This window comes from Lytechinus variegatus, chromosome 16 (assembly GCF_018143015.1).
Source record: "Lytechinus variegatus isolate NC3 chromosome 16, Lvar_3.0, whole genome shotgun sequence".
Taxonomy (NCBI): Eukaryota; Metazoa; Echinodermata; class Echinoidea; order Temnopleuroida; family Toxopneustidae; genus Lytechinus; species Lytechinus variegatus.
The window spans coordinates 4,941,556-4,966,587 of NC_054755.1; the positions used below are offsets into that span (position 1 = coordinate 4,941,556).

The following is a 25,032-nucleotide window of genomic DNA, read 5'->3' on the forward strand; positions in this document are numbered from 1 at the left end:
CTTTCAAAGTTATGATGGTAATTCAACAGATACCCCTGATTCGGCCAAAGTTCATTGACCCTAAATGACCTTTGACCTTAATCATGACACCTGAAACTTGCACAAAATGTTCAGTGATGCTTGATTACTATTATGTCCAAGTTTCATGAATCAGATCCATAAACTTTCAAAGTTATGATGGGAATTCAACAGATATCCCCAATTCGGCCAAAGTTCATTGACCCTAAATGACCTTTAACCTTGGTCATGTGAGATGAAACTCTAATAGGATGTTTAGTAATATTTGATTAACCTTATGGTCAAGTTTTATTACCTAGGTCCATATATTTTCTAAGTTATGACGTCATTTCAAAAACTTAACCTCAGGTTAAGATTTGATGTTGACGCCGCCTCCGCCGCCGTCGGAAAAGCGGCTCCTATGGTCTCACTCTGCTTCGCAGGTGAGACAAAATGTATTCATTAATAACTTAAATATTCATCACAATGAAGAAATCATGAAGTTTTTTTACAGTTTTCAAAAATTAACATGAAGTCTAAACTCAATCTGAAACAGAAAATCGCCATCACTTAGGCCATTACTGATAGAATTCTCACCCAGAGCTCTGGCAGAGAATATGAGCTCAAACTGGCTAGCTAACAGCATCCAAGTACCACACTCGCGTGCACGGCGTCCTCCTATTTTTTTTTTTAGATGGAGCCTTGTTTGATGATTTATTGTCTGATATTTACCCCTCACCAAGAAAGAAATTAAAAAGCTATAATTCACAACTATTGACTTTGGATTAATAAGGCTCCGATTTGACAAGCAAAGTCGGCGACTGTGAGGATACAAGACTCGCATATCCTGTGTTGTGAACGAGGATTTATCTCCTGTGCAATTCAAATTACTATATCACAGTATTGTGATATCCTGACTGGAAATGTGTGCATTAGAAATTGCGCATGGTGAAGTTGGGAAAAACTGTCACCGCCATTGGAAGCACGCGCGTACATGTATTACAGGAAAAAAAAGACGGACGTAGCTCACTTTTTATGGTACTGAAAAAAACACGCACTTGGCAATTTGAAACTGTGCTTATCGTAAATTGAAAGTTACTTGATTTTGGCTTTTCAGATATTTAAATTACATGTATGATATGGCTTCAGTGCTCACTCACGGGCGGGCGCATACATACACAACACATGGGACAAAGACAGGACTATGACAGAAAGTCGGGAAATCGTATTTTTGATGGCCAAAATCGTACTGTCGTATTTTACTTGTTTTATCGTACTAAATACGATAAAATCGTACTGGTTGGCATCTCTGTATGCCCCTTTAGACTTACATTGTTCTGTCTGGCCGAGGTCTGTAGGACAGCGGTCAAGAATCCGGTGGGGAAGGTGAAGCCAGACATCCAGAAGATGACCGGTGGATGAGCGGTAGTGGCCCACTTCTCAAACTGATCTACACGCATCAGTAGGTCACGGGTCCAAGCCCCAAGCTGCTTGTTGGATGGGTATGCCTAGGAAAAATGAATCAAATAAAAGAACAATAAACAACTGTTGTGGTGAGCTGATACAGGTTTTATGAAAGAAATGTTCCGAGGGAAAATTTTTCCTAGCATACACTGCAACCTAACAGGTACCATGAATAGTATCATAATGTAAATGTTGGTGATAACATATCTTACTTTCTCCAACAGTATTCTGGTATCATAGATGCATTGGAGATCTCTTTTAAGGCACTTGATATCACCACTATTTCTTTGATATCCTTTTAAGGGTCCTATCAATGATGATCTGATGGCCTGCAGTACGGCATTTGTAAGATTGGATCTGCAATATATCTTACCTTCTCCCACAGAGGGGGTACTCTGGCATCATAGATGCAGTTGAAGATCTCTTCCAAGTCACTAGACATCACTACCAGACCCTTGATACCCTTCTCTAGGTCTATCAATGATGATCTGATGGCTTGAAGCAGGGCATTGTAGCGTTGGATCTACAATAAACAAATCATAGGGATGACTTAGACTAGGAATTCAAAATGTGGTTAGAATAAGGTATTTCTTTAAAACTTACTTTGCACAATGCTTCATCTACAGCATTTTCATCCATCTATTCATTTACAGAGCTCCCATCTTTTTCTGTTTTTTGCTGTTAATTCCATGTAAGAGGTTTTCATGGCACTATTGCTTTACTTTGATTTTTTTGTATTTTCATGATGGCTCAGCAGTAGAGAACCCACATCTTGAAAAGGAGGTTCAATCCACAGCAGAGTCACACCAAAGATTTTGAAGATTGGACCTTCTGCCTTCTTGTCAGGTTATTGACATATTAGAATGGAGATACTCAGGGCCTACTGGAAGATCAGCTGTTATAGCTACAGTGGCTACCCAGAAGTAATAAGAGCTATCATCATATTTTTTATCATAGATAATGGACTTTATCTTATCTACGAGCTTGGAAACACTCTCTCACCTCCTGCAGAAGTACAACATTGAGAGGTGACGGATCATCCTTGAGGATCTTCTCAGTGCCTTCGTAATCAATATCAGGTGGGATCTTCTCCAAGACATCAGCAGCCAGTTTCAGTACCTGAACAGGATCAATGTAACAGAAGAATTTCATTACCTGAGTCAGATGGTCACTGCATGAATACTGCAGGAATTACATAAGTCAAAGGGTTACTGACAAGGATATTGCCATAGACACATTGTCCAGACTGTTCTGCACCATGCTGTACATAGGAATTTTTTTTTTCCTAGAGGTGGATGGCAATATACATGTATTGTCAAAGTTGAGGAGGCATTTTTGTACTAAAGGGAATACAGTGACTGACCAATGCATTGGCATTTTGAGAGTGAAGATCATTCTGGTGCACATTTTGGGAGGAAGTATGAAAATTCAGTAGCGCCAAGGAAGGCCACGCTTCTGTGTGAGTTAAGAGCAAAGGATCATTTGATCTCTTGGTGGAAGAAGCAAATCCTTAAGAATCTCTGAAAAAAAAAGCTTAATGCTTCATCATACAGTGATCATTACATGCAATCAATAGTAAAAAGGAGCTGTTCTGAAAGGAAGTTGGTTCAAGGATACTTTCCCATCACAAGCTCACAACGAGGATGAATGAAGTCAAAGCCTCTTACCTTTGATTCTTTGCTCTCTCCGACCTTGACAGAGACCTGAGGCTGCAGCGAGAGCAGGGTGTCAAACAAGGTCCGGGTCTCCGTGATCTGTGAAGCGATGTCTGCGTTGGGATGCTGTCCAAAGGCTTCAGGGTGGTCTACACCAGGTAACATGCTGATGTACTCTTTGTAGGTCTGAAGTGGGCCATCTTTGGGGATGTAGTAGGTCTGAAGGGAGGAAAGCCTGCATAAACATAGGACAGAAAGTCGATTTAATTACCCATATGTATATGACATGAGTGTTCTGATCACATAGCATTTGTGTGAGGAGACAGAATTAAAAAGTGCAAGAGGTTGTAGCCTAACCATTGGTCAGATCGACAGGATACTAATTCAAATCTACTTCAGATGATTCTAACAACATACTTCCCCAATTGTAGGCCTTGGATTATCCATCCATCATATCAACAGAATCGTGCATAGGCTGCAGGCTAAGATAAAACTTAAAAGTAACATACATGTGTGCCTGCCCACATCAAAGGTATAGTTGCAATCCTTGGACAACTTACTTGAAGAATGCCACTGTCAAGGCATTTTCACAGAAGTACTCATTGATGTAAGTCATAAGAAGCCTGCGATCCCAGTCGTCTGTCACGTGACCTCCGTAGTTGACCCCAGCGATGAGGTACTTGAGGGCGTCCCAAGGCGTTTCATCGTATTCATCGAGGTAGATACTCAACAAGTTCTCAGAAACCTGTAAACATGGAATGTTAGTACTAATAATATTATCTTCTGAAATAGTGCATATCAAGGAAAGGTACTGTATCACAAAGAGCTAAGATTAATCGTATCATCCTTAACAATGAAGAGCCGTCCATGTCATAATTCTTCATCTAGAAAAGATTATAGATGCATGCATATACTACAGATTCTGTTAATAAGCTCCAGAGTTGTCTCCAGATTAAAATAATGTCAAAGCTCCTCCTAGATTACTTCAAAGGACAATACATTGTGTGAGGAGTAATTCAAATTATTACGACAAAGATAAGAGCATATCAGGAAAAAAAATGGAAACACTTGGACATTACCTATGTATTAAGCCCTCAATAAGCAGAAATATCATCATCACCATTATCCTCCCAATTACCATCATCATCATCATCACCATCACCACCATGCACCTCCACCACCAGCACCACCACCATCACCACCACCACCATCATCATCCAAACACTCAAGAGCTCCTGAAACCACAGTGCTCACCTCAAAATCAGAGTCATTGAAGCCGTACATGATGTTCCAACCAAGCATACGGAACTTCTTTCTCTCCAGAAGTACAGAGTGGAAGAAGCAGAGAGCAAAGAGAAGTTTCTTGTACTTGTCTTGCTTGGTACATCGACTGAACTGCTGCTCGGTGACCAGGTGGTACAGACGCTTCATGTTGGCTTTCAAACCCTGGCAAAGACAATAGACACACAGTGATTTATGATTGGAATACTACTGGAAGTAGCAAATTTATGATTGCTTTTTATTGAAATTTGGTCAACCTATTCAAGGGATTTTATACTTTTTTTTGGGAAAAAAAATAATTTAAATGCTTGGGATTTTTGACGTTCATCAAAATATAATCCTTACACCTTCATGTTTCAGTCACGATATGAAATTGCATTTGAAAGGATATAGCAGTGATTAGCATTACATTTTTCAAATTACTTCATTACACACTACTGATGAATTTGCTGCATATATTGGAATTTCATCTTTACCAATACAGTAAACTCTGCATAAGTCAATCTTCAATAAGCTGAATAATCGCCAAAGTCATAGCAATATTTTATACCAGATTTGCAAAAACCATTTAAAGTTTACTTTTCATTGCTCAAGATTTGCCTGAGGTGGCAAATATATATGAGTGATCCCAAGAGCATTCAAAACATGGTTTTCCATGGATGTCATTGTAAACGACAGGCACACTTGAGAGTTAACTAGAAAAGTTATTTAATTTCTTCCTCCTTTTGTCAATATAGGAGGGTATGACTATAATAGTTACCTTCGGTGGTTCTGTGGTCATCTTAATACCGGCCTGTAAGATGGAGATAGGGAACTCTGGGTTGGGGCTACTGCTCAGCCAGAGCCTGAAGTCTTGATGTGGTTCTTCTACCTGTAGCTGCTCAACGAGCTTGTCCAGCTGGGGCATCCAACTCAGGGACAAGTGACAATTAGCCAGGAATACCCAGTTGCCCTGAGAGAAGAGAGACAGACAGAAAAAGAGAGATATAATCAGAAATGATTAGTGGTTAGAGAAGAAATGAATGTTTATTTTTTTATGGACAGATGATAAATGATAGGCCTTTCCATACATTATTAATCATGTCAATTTTTAAACTATTAATATCACTATCATTAACATTAAATTTATAGATATCAAATTAGAATATTTATTTAGATCATCATCATCTTCATAATTATGATCATCAGCATCGCGATTATCATCAACATCATCATGACAGTCATAACAATCATCATCATCATCCCCATCATCATCAACCTCATATACCATGATCATCTTCATAATCAGCAACCTCCCCCCCTCCACTTTTTTTACCACTCTCCCTTCTCTGTTTCCTCCTCCTATCCTTACCTCTCTCACACCTTCTTTGATCATCCTTGTAGCGATAGGAGCCTGACCTTGACCGAGTGAGAGGGCATGGAATCGGTGGCTCATGTCACTCTGTTCAGCCAGCTGGAGTAGCATGCTTGTAGGATCCTGGCGTGGAGATTGGAAAGGAAACAGGGAAATGATCATTAACTCTTTATCATAAAAAGGTGTTAAGGATCCTAATCAAATGATTAGTTGAAATCTATCACATGACCATTCATTTATTTCAGCTAACATGCAAAGTAGCTAATGATTGGTACTTATGAATTATCCACATATAGTACTGCACTTGTGAGGTAGGTACCCAGTAGGACTTGAAACGCGGAACAGCTGCTCTGCTAAAGTCAGGGTAATTATGCTGCAATATATATGGTAGAGCAATTACAGACTTCTGCTAAAGTAAGCAGTACTACAAATTTTATTATCATTTCTTGTGAATAAGATGGTACTTACAACTCCCGGGGAGAGTACAAAGATGAGAGGCGTCTTGGTGTTGGAATCCTCCAGGACGGCTTTCATGTCCAAAACAGGTGGCTCAACAAATCTGAAAATATTGCAAAAAGGGAGATTAATGGTAAAGTTCCATGAAATAACCAACCGTCTAGCATGTCTGACCCCCATCTTTCTCCATTCTATTTTCACTTCATGTTAAGCTCAAGTCATGATAATTTGAGAACACTATAGCATTTATATGAACTACGAAATACAGAGAGATTATTTCAAGAAGAGCCTACACATAGTTGATCAGATGTACATGTCATATGAAATTCCAAATGATTTTATTTAGACGCCTTCCACTTTTATCCTTTGGTATATTCATACTGATTCATTGCAAAAGAAACCATGGCTATTCAATCAGAATTAAATAGATTTGAATCAAAGATTGACAAAGCATAAAGAGGCCACATGAATGTGAAAATAATAATAAAAAATAAAACAAAGAAATGGAAGGACTATTTGGCAATAAAGGAATACTGCAACATAGTAAGCCAAGTTATTGAAGTTGAAAATGGAAAAACAGACTCAATTTACACTGAGGAAAAAAAACTCACTTGGAACCGAGGTTGTTAACAATGAAGGAAGTTGAACAGAAGGAGACACGATCCGGACGGAGTGAACGAACAATCAACATTCGCTGGAGCTCGTTGCAAGCATTGTCCCATTCACCTGCAAATAAAATAGGGTTTTGAAAATATTAATAATTAAACTAAGATTTACAATTTTTAAAAATCATGGATTACTTACGGGGTTGTCACATTTACAACACCAGGATATTCTGATAAATTGGCAACATTCATTACAGGAATGATGATGATGATGGGCTCTTGGATAGCGCCAGTATCTGCCTCAGCTGGGCGCTCATGGCGCTTGCTGAAAAATAGGAAATATCTCACAAATTTCAATGTCTCCAAACAGTGCTTAGGATCGTCATTCAGTTCAAGTACTGTCATAGCAATGCTACAATTGAGTTATTCTTGCAAGAATGTTGGAGTGGGGAACAGAAAGGTCTTCGAGTAAGACTCAAAAGCTGACTGGGTCTCTGCTCTCCTGATAAATTGGTGCAATAAATATGTGTGGACCACTGACAATATTGATGGACAAATATGTTGACAAAATATTGTTTGTATATTATTATGGCCAAGTTGGTGAGCATTGAAAATCTACTAACCTGGGAGACCTGCTAACTCAGGTTCTGCACTGGTATACCACACGTGCCAGTCCCTGGGATACTGTTCAAAGGCCTGTACGATACCATGAAAGTTAGCCAGTCTACAGGAAACAAGGAGATAAAGAAGACATCTTAGGAAAGCCATTCTATTGAGACTTGTATAGGCGGGGATACTAGTTAACAACTAATTAATGTATTATTAGTATTATGTAATATTACCGTTCTATTGAGATTTATATAGGCGGGGATGCTAGTAACAACTGATGATGTTTTACTAGTATTATGTAATATTACTATTCTATTGAGATTTATATAGGCGGGGATGCTAGTCAACTGATGAATGTAGTATTAGTATTATGTAATATTACCATTCTATTGAGATTTATATAGGTGGGACGCTAGAAACAGCTGATGAATGTATTATTAGTATTATGTAATATTACCTGCAATAAGAAATGTGGCAGGTTAATGAACTTGCTTTTCCTATGTAAACCAAAGAAACATTTTGCTGTTTTACACAAAATTACACTTTCGATACTTGCTTCCTTTTGTCGTAGTAGGACAGAATAGCACAAATCATATGTCGCCAAATCCTTATGAAACACATATATCAATATTAAATGGCATATACACATACATGTATACTTATGGGTAAGCAATGCCAACATAATTTACCATAAGGGAACAGATAATGGGAATGTTGGGTCTGTGTGGGCATGCAGGGGGAAGCGGCAAGTGCGATATTGTGGGGGTGTGAGGTTGTGACATTGTTTAGGTATTGTTAGAAAATATGTGAATGCTTTCTTACATAACTTGTATTGTATCATAAATCATTGTCTTGATTTATATAGTACCAGCTGAGATCACAAGATGTTTTAATGCAATCAATAATAACCTTAAATAACTCCTGTGCAACAAAAATCTAAATCACATCTTTGATGAATTCTAATATCTGCTGTGTATACGTTTCTGATACCATCTGGAACAGAACAATATATTAATTCAATAAAAAAACACCACTGTACATCTGTGATAAAGAGAGACATACATGTATGTAAAGTCCATTTTGTGTAAGGAGCTACACTCTTTGAGGAATGACTATTTCTCAGAAAAAAATGTGTAAGAAAGAGTAATCAGTCAGTACCTTTCCAATCTAGATTAATACCTCAACTCAAAAGGCATTTTGCATCAAATATAGGCTTTAAAGGAAACCAAAACCCAAGAAAGAATCAATTTTATTGGAAAGAGTAAAATGAGAGGGACAATTCAAAACAAGTTTCACGAAAATTGGCTATGAAATGAGCAAGTTATGGACGTTTTAAAAGTCTTGCTGTACTTTCTACGGTGATCCTCGAATTGGCAAATGTGCTTCAAAATGGCTGATTTTGTGGACAACTCTCCATTTGTTTTGTACACAAATTTTCAGATTTTCCCCATTGTCTTTCAAATTGCATCTTGCCTCCTTCTGAGCACAACATATGTCATGGGAAAATATAATGCACACTACATACATGTATGTCAAGGTCAGGAGGAGATAATGTGAAATTTGTAAAATAAAGGGGAAAAACTGAACATTTGTGTACAAAACAAATGGAGAGTTGTCCACAAAATCAGCCATTTTGAAGCACATTTGCCAATTTTAGGATCCCCATAGAAAGTACATCAAGATTTTTCAAACTTCCATAACTCGCTTATTCTATAACCAATTTTGATAAAACAAAATTTAGATTGCTTCTGTCATTTTATTCTTTCTGATAAAATAGATTTTCTTCTTGTATTTTGGTTTCCTTTAAATCTTTGGGAAAGGATTTGTCATTTCTACATACACCACACCTTTTTAACTACAAAATACTATAAATTACCGTAAATTGGATTACGGTTAAAAGTTAATCAGTGCATGTGCTTATCATCAACAGTGCAATTTCCCACAAGTTCACATCAATAAGGTCAAACATGTGGACAACAAAGTGTGCAATTTACACTCTGATGAAACCAGGATTATTAGTTTTCAAATAAAAACACATTAAGGTACAGTACATGTTACTTCTCAACATAAACTTAAAAGAGGGCAAGACTTGATGAAGGGGCACATAAACATCTTGTTTCAGAATTGGATACAAAACTTTTAAAACTTTTGAAATAAACTCATGCTTTTATCAACCTATATCGTCAGCTCCAAGAAATCCCCTTTAAAATTTTAACAATCTTGCGGAATTTTTTCCATTTAAGGAAAACATCTTTACTCCTTTTATATTCAATATATCAAATAATAAAGCTGTTTCCAAGTGTGTCATTACGGTTCATAAATTACAATGTATGGCAAGTGAGCCTTTAAAGATCAAGAGTTGTTCACAACTGTATTGTCTATCTGTGCTGAAAACGTAAATTATTACTGGAGTTCACACTGTGCTCTAACATCACGCAACAAAACCAGTATAACTTTTTCTAATGACTTCATATAATATATTTTGGAATTTGAACTTTTACAGGATCAGTGACACACTTTCTCTTTCAAATCGGGAATAGAAAACAATGGGTGATTTCAAGTTCAGTGTTGACCTTTTGGTGTTGGTGTTGGGTCAATTTTTACACGATTATAACACCAAACTTAAAATGAGGATGGTCCCGAAAAGTCACTCACTAGTTGTTGAGATGTCAATAATGTGATCTGGATCAGTTTTACAAGCTCTGAATAAGTTTTGGAGCTAGGGAAAGCAACCGAAATTTCAACACTAACACCAACACCAAGGCCAACACCGAACTTGAAATCACCAGATGGCTTTCTAGAAATGTCAATGTATCTCTAGATTTTATATCCATTAGTAAAGTTACAAAACTAGACTACTTTAAATCCATAAGTTTAAAGCAATGTAAAAGTGACAAACAGTTTGCAAGGAATTCTGAAAACACTTGATCACTTCCCAAGCTGAACAGATCCCCTTCTACGATCTCCCGTTCTACCATCACAATGTTAGTAAAAAGGCTAGTCAAATAACTCCTGATTCCAGCGATGATCAAATATCCCTACACAGAAAGTTAGAAAACTATTTTACCATCAACCTTCAATCGCTCAACTCAATTTTGAATAAAATTTCTAATGTGAAAGAGGTCCCCTGAGCTACCATTAAATAGCTGACCCACGACTCGACAAATCACTCAACTTAATTCCGACTATGATTTCAATGTGAATCGGTCCCTGTCTGTGAAAAGGTTGACCTATATGACAATTCAAATCCCTCAGCTACATTTTGACTAAGATCCCGGTGTGATCAGGGCCTGTTTCAGTAGTCAGACCACTCATCTACCGTCAAACAATTAACCCATGACTCTTCAAATCACTAAACCACATTCTGACTAAGTTCCCAATGTGAACGGGTCCCTTTCAGGGGAGCTACGGTACTACTCTACCACCACACAATAAACCCTCTTACCCACATGTCCGTCTCAATTCATTACATAATACTCACTTACTGTGATGATGAAGCGAATGATGGAAGGAAAATATGAGGTTAGGAATGATATCGATGGTTAGTATGTTTCAATGGCATACATGGTATGTATGAAATGAAATGTTCATTATTGGTGTGCAGAAAAAGATGAGAAACCATTCCACTTGATGTGTCATGTATGAAAAGCAGCATATTACATCAGTAAGCTGGTGGAGTTTATATCAAACTGTTGATTTCTTGAGGTAAACACTTCTTTGATTAAATAAAGGCATCATATCCCTGTTTGTGCTTACTAACTAGGGGAACATTTCACAAAGAGTTCAGTAAGCGATTTCCACTGACTAACTTGCTCTCGACCAATCAGATGCAAGATTTCAGTAGCTTATAACAAAAGTCAGTGATTTTTTTTTTCATAAAATGCTCAAAAGATTTGCTTAAAACATCTGAGCCCCCTGAACAAGAAAACTTGTGACTCAAAAGAAATTTAGAATTTCAGATGGACATCACATGACACATCAACGTGGGAATGTTTCATAACGATATCGACCCCTTTCCCATATGGCCGTCTTGTTCTGCATTATCCACATATGACTGCAATACAGCAGCGTATGGTGAATCACACAGATTTCAGAAACCATATGAGAACGGGGTATGGCAGTGCTGCATGGTATGTAATGTTTGTTTCGTGAAGTCTGTTCAAGTATAAAAAGAACTAACTGCAAACTTTGGAATGACAATTACCTCCTGCGATCCAATAATGTAGATGATTGATTATCAAAGTATCAAAAATATCATTATTACGATTTGGTCAATTTTGCCTTTTTATTTACACATAATTTTTTCTCATTAAAATCATGGTTTACAACCAAATTGCGAGAAATAATAAATGTGCTATCTTAAGTAGGAAATTAAAGTTGTGATAATTACTTATTAGATGCAAATTGAATATCCACACTCATGGATGTTTACATTTTTTTGGTGGATGAGACAATGTGGTAAGTATTGAGAAATAATGGCATGGAAAGAGTTACATGATAAATTTGACATGTATGCAATGCAGTTTAAATATGATGGTTAATTATTCAAGATGAATATATATAAAGATAATACAAAAGTATGCCAATCAAATGAAAAGTGAGGATGTTGTTACTGAACAGATTAAATATTTTCAATTGATGATATTTGCAAGATTTGAATAAATAATGTTGGTATATGGTGTGATACAACCACAACTGTTAATAATTGTTGCCAAGTAATTTCACAAATTTTACAAGAATTTCAGCTCTATTTTTACCACCATCTTATTCAACTTTATAATCAACTTTGCATGAATGGAATGAGCTAATTATTCTTCTAAGAACTCAATGATATAATGGTGTCCCAGAACATCAGATTACAATCAATTATTTTAAGGATTTTATCTCTCAAGCTACAGGGAGAGTAAATGACCATAGGGACATATTTTGGTTCTTTTTTCAATTTTTATTATAATACTTTTAAATTTCAAGAACAAATATACCATCAGCCAATTAAATGCCCTAGTTTTCAGTAGCTTTTTACAGCTTTCTGAATTTTGTTTATTGATCTAATATTCAAATGACTTTATTCATTCTATCATTGCCATTTTGATTAAATACAGAAGTTTAAGAATCTAAACATAGATTCTTTAAAGAAAACAAAAAGAAGTGAATACCAGCACATTCCAATTTTATGCTGCAAGAAACTTGAAAATCTATTTGGGGTCCCCTTAATCAATCATAAACCTTGCAATCAATCACAAACTCTCAAATTGCTGATTTACTACTCCAACAAGGAGTGTAAGCTGATTTTCTACAACTAAAATTGATCTATCAACTGTAAAATTATGACAGAAATTTGCAAAAGCTTGAAGATATTTTGCTGGAACACTCTTTTGTTTTCTTCTGTACAGGATATATTTTCCTAAGTCAAGTTTTGTAGAGTAAATCCAAGTCAGACTTACTTATCAAGTTCAGTGATGTTATCCCAAGAGGTGTCAGCAAGCCAATTACTACAAGGATTATCCATCTGTTCCTCTCTATCAAGAACCTGTTACCAAGTGAAAGGGGATCAAAATAAAGACGTTTTTATTATAGCATGTATTTTTCAAATCACATAATTGATTTAAATATTCCAATAAAGCACTAATGTACATTTGCAGAATCATGATCGTTAAACAGTGAGTTGCCTCTTTGTCAAATCATGTTTAATTATATTCTTATACTTAACTTAAGGTGGGGGGTTACATAGATATAAATGAGGATAAAAATGTCAATAACAAATCACCTCATTTGCCACATCATGCTCATCATCATGAACGTAAACTACTGCATATCAATCAATGAAATTGCATTTATATCACAATATACCTCATGGTATTCCTACTTTTGGATAATGTTCGTTCTCTATTCCATTAAAATTGCCTGCTCTACACAGAATATGCTCATTCTCTTGAAGACCACAAGAAAAGTTGTGTGTTCTAGTGGTTAGTTGGACTCGTGATCGTAAGGTTCGTAAGGCTCTGCCAATGTCTCTACTTTGATAAGAAGATCTGAAAGTAATTTCTGTTGGCTTCAAGGGAAGTCACTATGCCTGATTAAATTAGATGTAAAATAGTTCCTAGGTATGTGGTTCGATACCAGCTTGATGCTATACCAGCAAAAAGCTGTCCTGCCGAGTTCCTACAGGGGTTACCTTAACATACTTGCTGAAACATCAAGTTATATACAAGCTTGATGCTATACCAGCAAAAAGCTGTTCTGCCAAGTTCCTGCAAGAGTTACCATAACATAATTGCTGAAACATTAAGTTTTGGGTAATCCTTTTTGGGACTTAGCACCTGACTGAGGAACAATACACAGTATAATGAGAAGCCTCTACATTGATTCATGCTTTGCCATGGAAACCTTCAGAATTTCTCAAATCCAATAAAAAACAAAGGGCCTTACCACACCACCTCTGAGGAAAAAGTTGTATTCATCCATGTTGAGCTTTCCAGCGGCCTCCAGGATCTTAGCACACATCTGAAAGGAGAAGAGAAGCTTGTGCTTCTCAAACAGACCACGGCAGGTGTACCTAGGAGACAGGAGAACCAAGAATGGATATACTTTCAGGATTGTTCTTAGAGACAGTTAAAGCTGAACTCAATAATTGAACAAAATAAGCAAGCAATTTTCAACTCATCAGTTTTTTTTCCCAAGCAATAATCATAACTTGTCCCAAATTTGCGTTTAGAAGTTAAGAAATCATGATATCAAAAAGTTAGGATTATGTATTATTTTACATCTAGTGTATATATGATACAGGTACATGATGCATTCATTATACAGATAGCAAATAGGCATGGAAGCGATGGTGTGAGATTTTGCATGAGATGAAAGAAAGAATAGCGTTTCTTTTTTCACCGAATACAAAATGTCACACCACAGCACATATAAGAATATTTGTGTTGTACAACGCCTCAGAAGCTAGCGAAAATACGAACAAAAATTCTTTATAAATCTATGAAAATAAAGAAATTTTGAAAAGAAAATCCTTTCAAATGGGCATCTGATCTGCAGCAGCAATGCGCATTTCAGCCAGTACGCCCAGCCGTACGCGTAATGCAAATGCATCTACTAGGCGCATTCAAAGCCTTGAATCATATATTTATAGTGATGTCACCTCTTCCTGACCTGTGCAACGGGACATATGGATGGTACATGTGCAAGGGTACAAATGTTTAGTATTCAGCCTCTCATTTGCTCGCATACAACAAGCTATAAAGTAGGCGTTGTACAATGTTTGTTATAAACATAAATTTAGTTTTAGGTAGTACCAAAACACTTTCATGAATAGCAACTTAGGTAGCAACTTTTACCTGTATACAGCGTAGGTATGGTACTCATTCAGATTGAGAATTCGCTGCTCCAACTGTGGGCTCCTCTGGCTCTTATCAATGGATACGTTGAAGAGATCAATGTAGGCGTCCAGCGAAAACTGGTACATTGGGTCAATGCGTCCCATGTCGTTGAGGACGAAGAACAAGATGGATGCTCGCTGGGCACATGGACGATATCCCTATTAATTCAGACATGCAATACAAGATAGGGGCTACTGACCTTTGTACTAAATATTTTTAAACTGCTTTTCCTAATTTAATGACAAAATAATGTATGGTCCTAACCTGTCCACATTTTTATATGAAGCCACTAGGTCATAATATTTGTTTTTACTTTCTTGAAAAGTTGTCTTTTTAGAAGTACAAAATCTGAGCTTCTGCAGCAGCAAAATAGGAATGTCATTTCAATGTATTTGAGCATCCATATTGATTAGCTCTACACTCACTTCAATGCTTTGGTCTCTAAACGTTGGAACTAAAAGCCTATTCTAGATAAGTTTAAAGTATGATACTTCCCATCCTCTCGAAATAGAACACTGACAGAGACTTTGCCAACAACAATAATGTAACTTCTGACAACTTCTGTACAATTCTTAATAAAATTGGCTATAAGTTCCCCCTGATGACAGAGTTTATATAAATTTTATGCCAAAATACATGTTGCAGACAGTCCATAAAGAGGACTGAACCAAATCTATAATCAGATTAAACTGGATCCGTTATTATACCTCACGAGCAGCATCAATCTTGGCCTCTGTCTGTTCAGATACTTGAAGCTGTTCTCCGACTTCTTCTGAAGTCTTCTTTGATGACTGCAAGGTATTCACCAGCTGTTCGTCATCCAGAAGAGATCCTTGAGCATTGTTCAATAACCTGTCAATAGAATCAAAACCACCTGAGTTAATGATAACATGATTATGTTAAGCAGGGCCGTTGGGAGAACAGTTTTTAAACTGAAGTGGCTACCATGGGAAAATATGAGGTTTTTGTTATCATTAGTTTCGCTGGGTGTAAAGGCCTAAAAAATATTTGCTGAATTATGACCCATCAATCTCAAAGATCGATTACATATTTTTGATCATCTTTGATAGCTATAAGTGGGCTTTAATGTAAGAGTCTAATTATGCAGCACTTAGGAACATTTGTACTAAGTGCTATATAAATGTTGCATATTATTATTATTATCATTATTAATATTACGCTTTATGGATGAATAATTTTTTTCTACAACATTCAAGAATAGAGCTGCAGGATGTTCCTAAAGTGAGTGAAGGGACCCAAAACCTTTTGGTCAGCCTCTATCACTTCAATCATCCCTTACTAGCCTACCCACCTGAGAATCTCATCTTCCAATTCCACCAGTTTCTTCTTTCCCGCAGCGATGTTCATCACCAGGTTATCCTTCTGCTCCTCCAGCTCCGGCCGCTCCTTCCGCACCACGATACCCAGGAGCTGGGCTTCCAGGCCCTGCTCCTTGACGGCAAAGTTGACGATGGTGGTCTTGGTGGAGATCTCCGGGGTGTAGTGGGGGTTGCTCAGCTTGGTGGTGATGTAGAATTTGAAGTCCGGGTTGTAGTCCAGCTCCTTGTCTCCAAGACGGATCATCAACCTACCACCTGTAAGGTGCATAAGAGCAATGAGTGGTTAATTGTTGATGTTGGCCATTTTACAGGTGTGGCCATACCATGACTGCACTGAAGCAGCATATAGTGAATCATACAGATTCTCCAAAATCATATGAGAATGGAGTATGGTGGTGCTGAATGGTACGCTGAAAAATTCATTCTACTGAATCTGCCAATATGGATTGTTTGTGTCAACATCTTAAATAGTGATTTTCAATGTAACAGGGATACATGTGATTAGATTGGCTGAGCTTTACATCAAGTTATCCTTGCCTAAAGGGATAAATTTGTCAATGCACGTACTGTCATGATGGCACTTGGGGTCTGCCTCGTCAAGACCTTTCGGTCTTTTGTAGTCTCCCAAGTTTCATTTTGTATTTATGTATATTTAATTGCTTTGTTACCAATTATGTATTTCTCTGATAATGTATCTTGTGTTTTCATTGAATGGAATTTGAATAAATTGAATTGAATTTGGATAAAAAAACATAGAATACATCTGACTTAGACAAAGATTTAAGGATACCATATTACCTGCCAACCCTGGTGCGTAAGAAAGTGGAAAAGAGAGGAAACAAATGAGAAAAGTCTGAAAATGGGGACATAGCAGAATTTCCTGCACAATTACAGATTTTAACAAAAATAGAGACACAGTGGTAGAAGTGGCATCTGTATCAGATATGGACAGTTGACATCAGGCAGGCAAGTATAGGCTTACCTTGCTTGATGATAGACTTGTTGAGGATAGGAGCCAGGGCAGGGTCCAACTCCTCCTGGACATTCTGCAGGAGCACGGGGAACCCATACTGGATGGCATTCTCCAGGGTACGCAGGAAGTCACTCTGCTGAAGGTCAATGATCTTCAAGCCGCGCTTGGTCTCCATGTTACGGATCCACTTGATGGCCTGGCATTGGGGATCAACCATCAACGGCCACCTAAGTATAGTGAGAATGGTAATAATTCAAAGAATGAAATGTATCTTTCCCTAGTCCACATGATGATAAAGATGAAGATTTACTGAATTTCTAGAGCACCATATACTTTTCATTCAAAAAATTTAACAGATACCTTTGAGAGAACTAGCATTGGAATGTATAATTTAGACCTTACTTCCTTGCTAGCTAGGTGCCGTCTAAATGTTTGTTCCCTCTATGCCTTTCTTTCTATGGTGGCTTTTAGACATGCTGGTTATTCATGGCAAGGCTTTTCATCGTGTCTTTGGTCATTTGTAGTGTGCTTTTAACTACCAGTCAACCTAATGAATTTACATATTTTTTTATATGGAGTCTGCCCCTCAATTTTCCGTGTCAATATCAAATTTTCTCCGAACTCATCATCATCGTCATTATCCCCCAAATCATCATCATCATCATCAACAACATCAACATCCTCATCAACGACATCATCATCACCATCATCATCATCACCACGACCATCACACCAACACCCATGCCACACCCACCTGTTGCCCCTGGTTACAATGACACCATTCTCCGTTGAGAAGGCGTCTGAGGGTAGACCTTGCATGTTCCAGTCTCTCACAACAGTAGGCTTTGACATGAAGGTGGAGAAGCTGAAGTCTGGGCTTCGAGGGATACCAAGTTTGCTCACCTGCAGAAAGGTTTCAAAACAGTAGCCATGAGTGCAATGAAATGCATTGAAAATGTTAATTTAAAGAGCTATACAGTGTTGATTATGTGTTATATTGCCTGCCATACGCAATCCTGGGCCCTATATGACAAATGAATGTGATTGGTCAGTGACACGACATTTGCTCCAGCGACATTTGCTCGGGTCTTAATATCGCACAGGTCATAGGGTTAGAGTTAGGATTGTAGTAGAGGATTTGGTTTAGAATAATGTAAAGATAAGGATTAGGATTTGTGTAGTTTTGGAGGTTGGATTTTTGTTTGGCTTAACATGTAGATTTTCCATCAGAGCAATTGTTGCCGGAGCAATTGTCATGGAACGGATTGGTCGACTGAAGCTCAACTATGGAAAGCCAGTGATATCATCAACCTGAATTCACAAAATATCCTTTTTCATGTTCTCTAAATATGACAAAATCAATGCACTGTTATTGTTTTGGTTCATCAGCATGATCATTCCCAATAAGAGAGGGACAAGTGTGAATGGATAAAGAAAAGGAATTATGGCAGTGCCAGTTTCCATATATTAAATTCAATTTGATCAATAACATTCCTTGATTTAAATATCAATCTAATATTTATCCCACTAACCTTTAAACCCTACAAGAACGAGGAGACCATTTTCAGACAATAAGATGTTGCCACCATTACCATATTTCTAAAATGCAACTCTCTCTCTTAGATGTCCAAAAAGTGTTTAAATTTGAAGTACAAGGTTTTCACAGCCTGATGATGTTGCTACTACACTCAATTTTTTTTTTTCAGAGATTACGTTTTACAACCTACTCCCTAAATCTACTGCATTGGATAAGCTTTAACATGGAATGAATACACTTTCCAGGGATCTTAAGCATTTTGAGGGCCATTTTAATTAAGAGTTTTGGGGCAAATTGCCTCGAGCTCCCATGTATTTTTCCCCTGGAGTAGAGGGTAATGTTAAGAAAATTAAGTTCTTACATCTTTGAGCCAGACTTCTTTGACAAGATAATCTCTGTAGTTTGATAAGAAAGGACCCATGTAGGACATGAAGGCTGCAGCCACTAGACAATCACCAACCAAGTAAACCATGTTCTCTTCTAAATCCTGCAGAAAATGGAGGGAAAAAACAGATCAGAGATATTCAGCATCAACATTAACCTTAAAATAACATTTATTCTTGTATCTCCTCGGCTAGCTCCGCTACGTAAGAAATTTTGGATGGTGTCCTTGCTAATTTGAAAGGGACAAATTACGTAAGTTGACTGATTATATTTTATGTCAGAAATGTGGGTAATGAATCTTCTCTACCAACTCAATTAAAAATGAAATATATGGAATTAGAATTCAAACACTAATTTCAATTCTTTAATGAAAAGCTCTCCAGATTTTCAAACCCGATCACATGTTTTCTCATGATAACATAACAAGTCAGTCCCTGATGTCAGTAATCAAATCCAAGTGATAAATGTCTGTATAAACCCAATGTTTCATATGGATACACACTCAACCAACTTACATGGACGTTGAGCTCCCATCTATCTCTCTCTCCAGCCAGTCCAGACACAAGCTTTCCTGCACGGTCAAGCTTGATCTCCATCTGCTCGGCTTTGATCCTCAGATCTTCCTTCTCGGCTAGCTTCTCATCGTACTGCTTCTTCAGATTCTCCATGCGATCAGTCACCTAAAAGAATTAAGGAGTCAATTAGGCATGACGTCGTAAATATTATTCAATTATGACTTTCATATTGGCATCCAAGAATCCTAAGATCCTCCATGTAATAGGTAACCTGAATAAATCGTGCAATCAAGGAGTCATGATGGGTTGACCTTGTCAATGTCATTCAACTGTCACTTTTATATTCTTATGCCATATGGATGTATTTTTATGATTATGTATGTATTGTGCACTTATGAATGTTATTTTGGGCCATCCAAACAAGCCTGATGAGCTTTCATTTGGTCCACCACTATTTTAAAATGTATTTGTATATTGCTTTGTATACATTTTAATTTTGTGGAAATAAATTAAATGAATTATTGTCATTCAAAAATGGATTTGCCCTTGTACTCATTAGGATTCCTTTAAAGAATACCATAGAAGATATGCCGTCATGGAACAAATTGAAATTAAACGAGATCAAAACACAGTTGCTCATCATTTATTTTATGTCGTAATATCAGTTAATTAGGGATAATTAAATGCAGATTGCTCCCTCCCACATTCAGGCTACTTTGTCAGTTTGAAATCTTGGTGTTATCATTGACGAAAACATGTGAATGGATGAATGTACGAAGAAGACTTGTCAGTCAGTGTAATATCATATTCATAATGCTAACCGTATTCAAAAAGTCACCTTAAATCTACAGCTATGCTTATACATTCATTTGTTTTATATAGTTTGGATATTTGAAATGCTGTTCTTTCCATTACTACCACATACAATCATTGTAAATAAACAAAAAATCTTCACAACTGTGGAGGACATACTTCTTGCAGCTTGGCCTTTGCTTCAGCCAGGATGGCCTGCTTCTCAGCCAGGGTTGACATGGCGTTGTTCAGTCTCTGTTTCTTGGGCTCTACCACCCTGAAGATGGTGCCATAGACCTCCATGGCTCTCACCCACATGCAGAGAGACTTGGCAGCAAGGGACACACGGCCGATGATCTCAGGTTGGAAGTCCGGTTGGGAGCAGTACTGCCCGATGCGCTTCAGGACCCTGTCGGACATGTTGTCCTTGTCAAACTCGATCAAGTCCTTGATGAAGTTCTGGTTACCTGATGGAAGGGGATGCGATATGAGAGGGTCATGAGCATCATCATCAGTGACTCAATTTGTATCATTTTTCTTTACTTTATTCAGGACATCATCAGATACATCACAAGATGAGATCATTTATCACCGTTTCCTATATATCAAACACCAAAATGATTATCCATCATTGTCATCATATTCATCTCTGCCATCATCACCATCATCTGCAACATCATTATCATCATGAGGGAGCTTCAAATACAGGACAGAAATTCTTCCTTTTTGGTTTGTGTAATCAAAAGCTCCCTATTATCACTGGGTATCTACATTTGATAGATCTATCGACAAAGGCAATGTTTAGAACAAAGGCAATGTTTAGATTTCTAGCTCTACCATTTATCAGGTGTGTGAGTGGTCATCAATAAAAAGATCTGTAAAAAGCTGAAGAGTGTTGAAAAAGTCTGAAATAGAAAGAGCTCCCATACTTTTTGTACAGAGGAAGGCCCAAAATAAGCTGAAATTCAGCTGAAAATCAAAAAGATAAAAATCTGAACTCTCACACCCCTGATCCATGTGTTAATACATAATTATCACTTGAATCTACACTAAATGCAATAAATCTGGAGAGATTTACCAGAATAACACAATGGCCTTACCTAGCTGTCTCTTCGCCTCGGCCCATGTTGGTTCATGCCCCTTCAGGATCATAACTGCTTCCATGCACTTCTCCACCAGGACGGGAGGTCGACCGTAAGACTTGATCTCACCGATATCTTTCTTGTTCAGGGCTTCCAGGGCCTTGACAGCTTCTGCAAGAGCAGGGAGAGCTTCAGCCAGATCCTGCTGTGCGGCTTCAGCCATCTGTTTGCATCTCACCTCCTCCTCACCGATCTTCTCACTACGGGCTTGCACAGACTGTGTAGAAATGCATATGTTACAATGCATTTTGAGTAAGTTAAATTTCATGGTCCTGCATAGGCATGTACTTTCAGGATCATTCTCCCTGATTCAATAATTTTTCTTTCAGAGTCCCGTTACTATACAGCTGTCTATTTTGCTTTGGTTTTCACGCTTTTCATGCAAATTGTAAACATCATGAGAATACTGCACAATCTTAATACTTGGAATATAAATCCTTTGCGATCTGTAGAAAGTACACTTTGATGAATTCTTATCTTATACTTGAATCAACTTGAATAAATTTGGTAATTCATCAGTTTGTAAGTTGATGACTTGCCATGAGTCATGACCTGTAGAGTATACAGTGAATGCAAGAGCATACAATCCAATTCATTATTCTTCAATTGTATAACTATATATAGATGATTTATCATACAAATGTTCCAATAGTTATCTAATCAGTGGTAGATCCAGCCAGAATAGACAGAATACTTTTGACAGGCCTACCATGAGCACAAACAATGAAATGGTCTCTGAAATGGTAAAGTGTCACAAAGCCGACTAGATCTGCTACTGCTTCATGATAAGGCATTCATTTAGAGCTTACCTTCTGTTGTTCATCAGCCTCTCTCTTTTGCTGGACAATGACCACCAGGTATTCCTCACACTGCTTCTGGAACTGAGCCACCTTGACCTTTGCTTCCTCCAGCTCTACAGACATCACCTCAACCTTGGCCCTGGTGTCGTCAATCTTAGACAGACCATTCTTGAGCTTGTTGGCAGCATCACCAAGTTCCTTCCGCTTCTCATACAGCAGCCTGATAAGAAAGATAAGAGGGATGATAAATAATTTAAATAATAAGATAATCAAAAAGATCTGCACGAATAGGTGTGCTTAATTTTGGACAAACCATTCTTAAACTCATTGGCAGTATCATCAAGCTCCTTCCGTTTTTCAAACAGCAATCGGATAGTCTATGAATGGTGATATAGAATTCATTGCTCAGTTTTGGACTATCTTTGAAAATCCTTTGGGAATGAAAAATAACATAATTTAGTCAGTCTGAGTCTAAAAAGATGAAAATTAATAAATCTGAATTCACATAGCTGAAAAACAATCCATCACGCTTCAACAGAAAACATCTGTATCCATCAGGGGGTAAAAATGAAAGAGCAATGATACTAGTTCAGACATTTAGGAGCACTAAATATAAACATATCATAGCAGAAGAAACTTCATGCACTTACGTTTTGTATCCCGTAACAAGCTCCAGATAGTTGGTTGGTGTGACGTAGTTGTGACGTTTGAGCTCAAACAGCATCTGATTAGAGCTTTGCACAACAGACTGATGCATGGTACAGAATATCTGGGCAATGTTGGGCTTCAACTGTAACGTTCAAAACAAGCAGAAGGAACATTAAATTAACTTTTCTCTCATTTATGGTACAGAGTATATGGGCAACGTTAGGCTTAAACTGTTACATTCAGAGCAAGCAGAAGGAACATTACGCAAAACTTCAAGGAATGTTTAGACCAATGTTTGCCTGCCTTATAAGAATGATTTAAAAGTTGCTTTACATGTTGCATCATATCATTAACAATACATATTTATGTGGAAATGTATCTATTTATTTACAAAGTTACTTTGCTCCCCCCTCCCCCATTTTAGTCTTCAATAGCAAAATGAAATTATGGCTAGATTTGTGACGCCAGATTGCATATCTACAAGTATGGGAAATATAAAAACATACAGGAGAACTGTGGATATGCTGCATGACTATACCACAAATTTAAGCATTCTTCAAACGTGAAAGACAAAAGGTCAAACACTTGAACACAGTTGTTAGACTGACAGAACAGCTATAATAATCCCTAAAATTTCACACTGTTTAAAGTGGACCTACAGATGACCTTCAACTCTCGTAACTTCAAAAGACATTCATCCCTCACCTGTTCATTCTCTCCGACATTGACAGACTCTAGATACTTCTCAGCAACCTCTGTCAAGGCTTCCTTTGGCCATTCACAGAACCAATCGATGGTGGTACAGTTTACAAAGGCTGGATACATACGGATACGGTTCCTGCATTAAGGAGACAAAGTTCATGAATAATGAATGATATACTCTGCGAACTTTCATTTGGCATGACTAGCATGTGTGCTGTTTTCTGGTCTCATCTACCATTATTCTCTGTGTTATCTTGAATGTGACTTTTCACACGTTTCTCGGTTCACACTCTCTAAGACTCAAAGGTAAGTACCGTAGTCAGAAATTACTAACAAAAAATGTAAATGGATCCCACATAGGACTCATGCAAAGCATTATGCGAAGGCTGGTTTACACTTTATAAGACACAAGAATAACTCCTGCAAAGAACATGTACCATGCAAAGGCTGGCTCGCAATCTCCAAGACACAAGAGTAGATGGTTAGAAAATAACAGAAATTTGTACATACCTGAACGGGTCCCCCACAGGACTCATGCAAAGCACCACATGTAGATTGGTCCTCACTCTCTCAATGAAGTAAGCAAACATGCTCTCTGGAGTATCCTGGATACCATCCTTCTTAGCCGACTCCGCCAGCTCGGTACGGACCTCCTCAAACTCATCAGACTTGTAGAGGTTGGGCACCTCTCCGCTGGACAGGATGTTGTTGATGTCTTCAAGGAACGTCTCGTCAACGACCTGGGTGTCGTTGAAGAGGAAGATGGTGGGCTTGTTCTCCACTCCAGCTGTCTTGTACAGACGTTTCAGATCTACACAATGATAAAACATGATTATTATGAAGTATCAAAATGATGAACAAGAAATGATAACCTTAGTGGTCATGTGGTATTGTTGTTAGAGCATTGGACTCATGATTGTAAGGATGTAAGTTCAAATCCATGCTCGGCCATTACATCCACTCCAAGCAAAAAAGCAGAAGAGTAATTTCTGTTGTCTATAAGGACAGCCACTATTATCTCAGAATTGTAAAATGCATCCTCTGTAATTGGTTATATACCAGCTCGGCGTTGATGCAGCGGAAAGCTGCTCTGCGGATTTCGTACGGGAGTTACACATAAGCAAATATATGCCTTTTTTTATGAAGGAGTGCTTTCTTAATAGTTGTAGATCAGCACATGGCAAATTGGTGGGCACGCAGTTGATATGGCACAATAGAGTTTAAGTGTAAACTTATGCACGTGTGACTACAATTATCTGAATAAAAATCAACTAACTAATCAAATTATGAGAGTTGATGTTATGATACTATTACCTAGAATTGAATTGAATTAAGAGAATTAATGGAAAGTCAGCATAATTGCACAGGGAAACCATGTGAAGTGAATCAAATCAGA

General features: G+C 37.6%; 1 protein-coding gene across 1 annotated transcript in view; it reads right to left on the reverse strand.

Moving 5' to 3' along the window:
- LOC121429563 (dynein heavy chain 2, axonemal-like) overlaps positions 1-25,032 on the reverse strand; it is a 73,216-nt gene that overhangs the window by 5,631 nt on the left and 42,553 nt on the right. Inside the window, exons 53-78 of the mRNA XM_041626645.1 lie at positions 24,147-24,447; positions 23,640-23,772; positions 22,937-23,076; positions 22,296-22,506; positions 21,445-21,703; positions 20,525-20,811; positions 19,553-19,717; positions 19,015-19,140; positions 17,871-18,019; positions 17,126-17,343; positions 16,116-16,398; positions 15,511-15,655; positions 14,762-14,961; positions 13,851-13,977; positions 12,866-12,951; positions 7,436-7,536; positions 6,819-6,933; positions 6,220-6,310; positions 5,749-5,874; positions 5,158-5,349; positions 4,371-4,562; positions 3,677-3,861; positions 3,129-3,351; positions 2,464-2,580; positions 1,835-1,984; positions 1,329-1,505 (exon numbers count right to left, since the gene is read on the reverse strand). Of these exons, the coding sequence (XP_041482579.1) occupies positions 1,329-1,505; positions 1,835-1,984; positions 2,464-2,580; positions 3,129-3,351; positions 3,677-3,861; positions 4,371-4,562; positions 5,158-5,349; positions 5,749-5,874; positions 6,220-6,310; positions 6,819-6,933; positions 7,436-7,536; positions 12,866-12,951; positions 13,851-13,977; positions 14,762-14,961; positions 15,511-15,655; positions 16,116-16,398; positions 17,126-17,343; positions 17,871-18,019; positions 19,015-19,140; positions 19,553-19,717; positions 20,525-20,811; positions 21,445-21,703; positions 22,296-22,506; positions 22,937-23,076; positions 23,640-23,772; positions 24,147-24,447 (4,499 nt within the window). The remainder of the gene's footprint in view (positions 1-1,328; positions 1,506-1,834; positions 1,985-2,463; positions 2,581-3,128; positions 3,352-3,676; positions 3,862-4,370; positions 4,563-5,157; positions 5,350-5,748; positions 5,875-6,219; positions 6,311-6,818; positions 6,934-7,435; positions 7,537-12,865; positions 12,952-13,850; positions 13,978-14,761; positions 14,962-15,510; positions 15,656-16,115; positions 16,399-17,125; positions 17,344-17,870; positions 18,020-19,014; positions 19,141-19,552; positions 19,718-20,524; positions 20,812-21,444; positions 21,704-22,295; positions 22,507-22,936; positions 23,077-23,639; positions 23,773-24,146; positions 24,448-25,032) is intronic.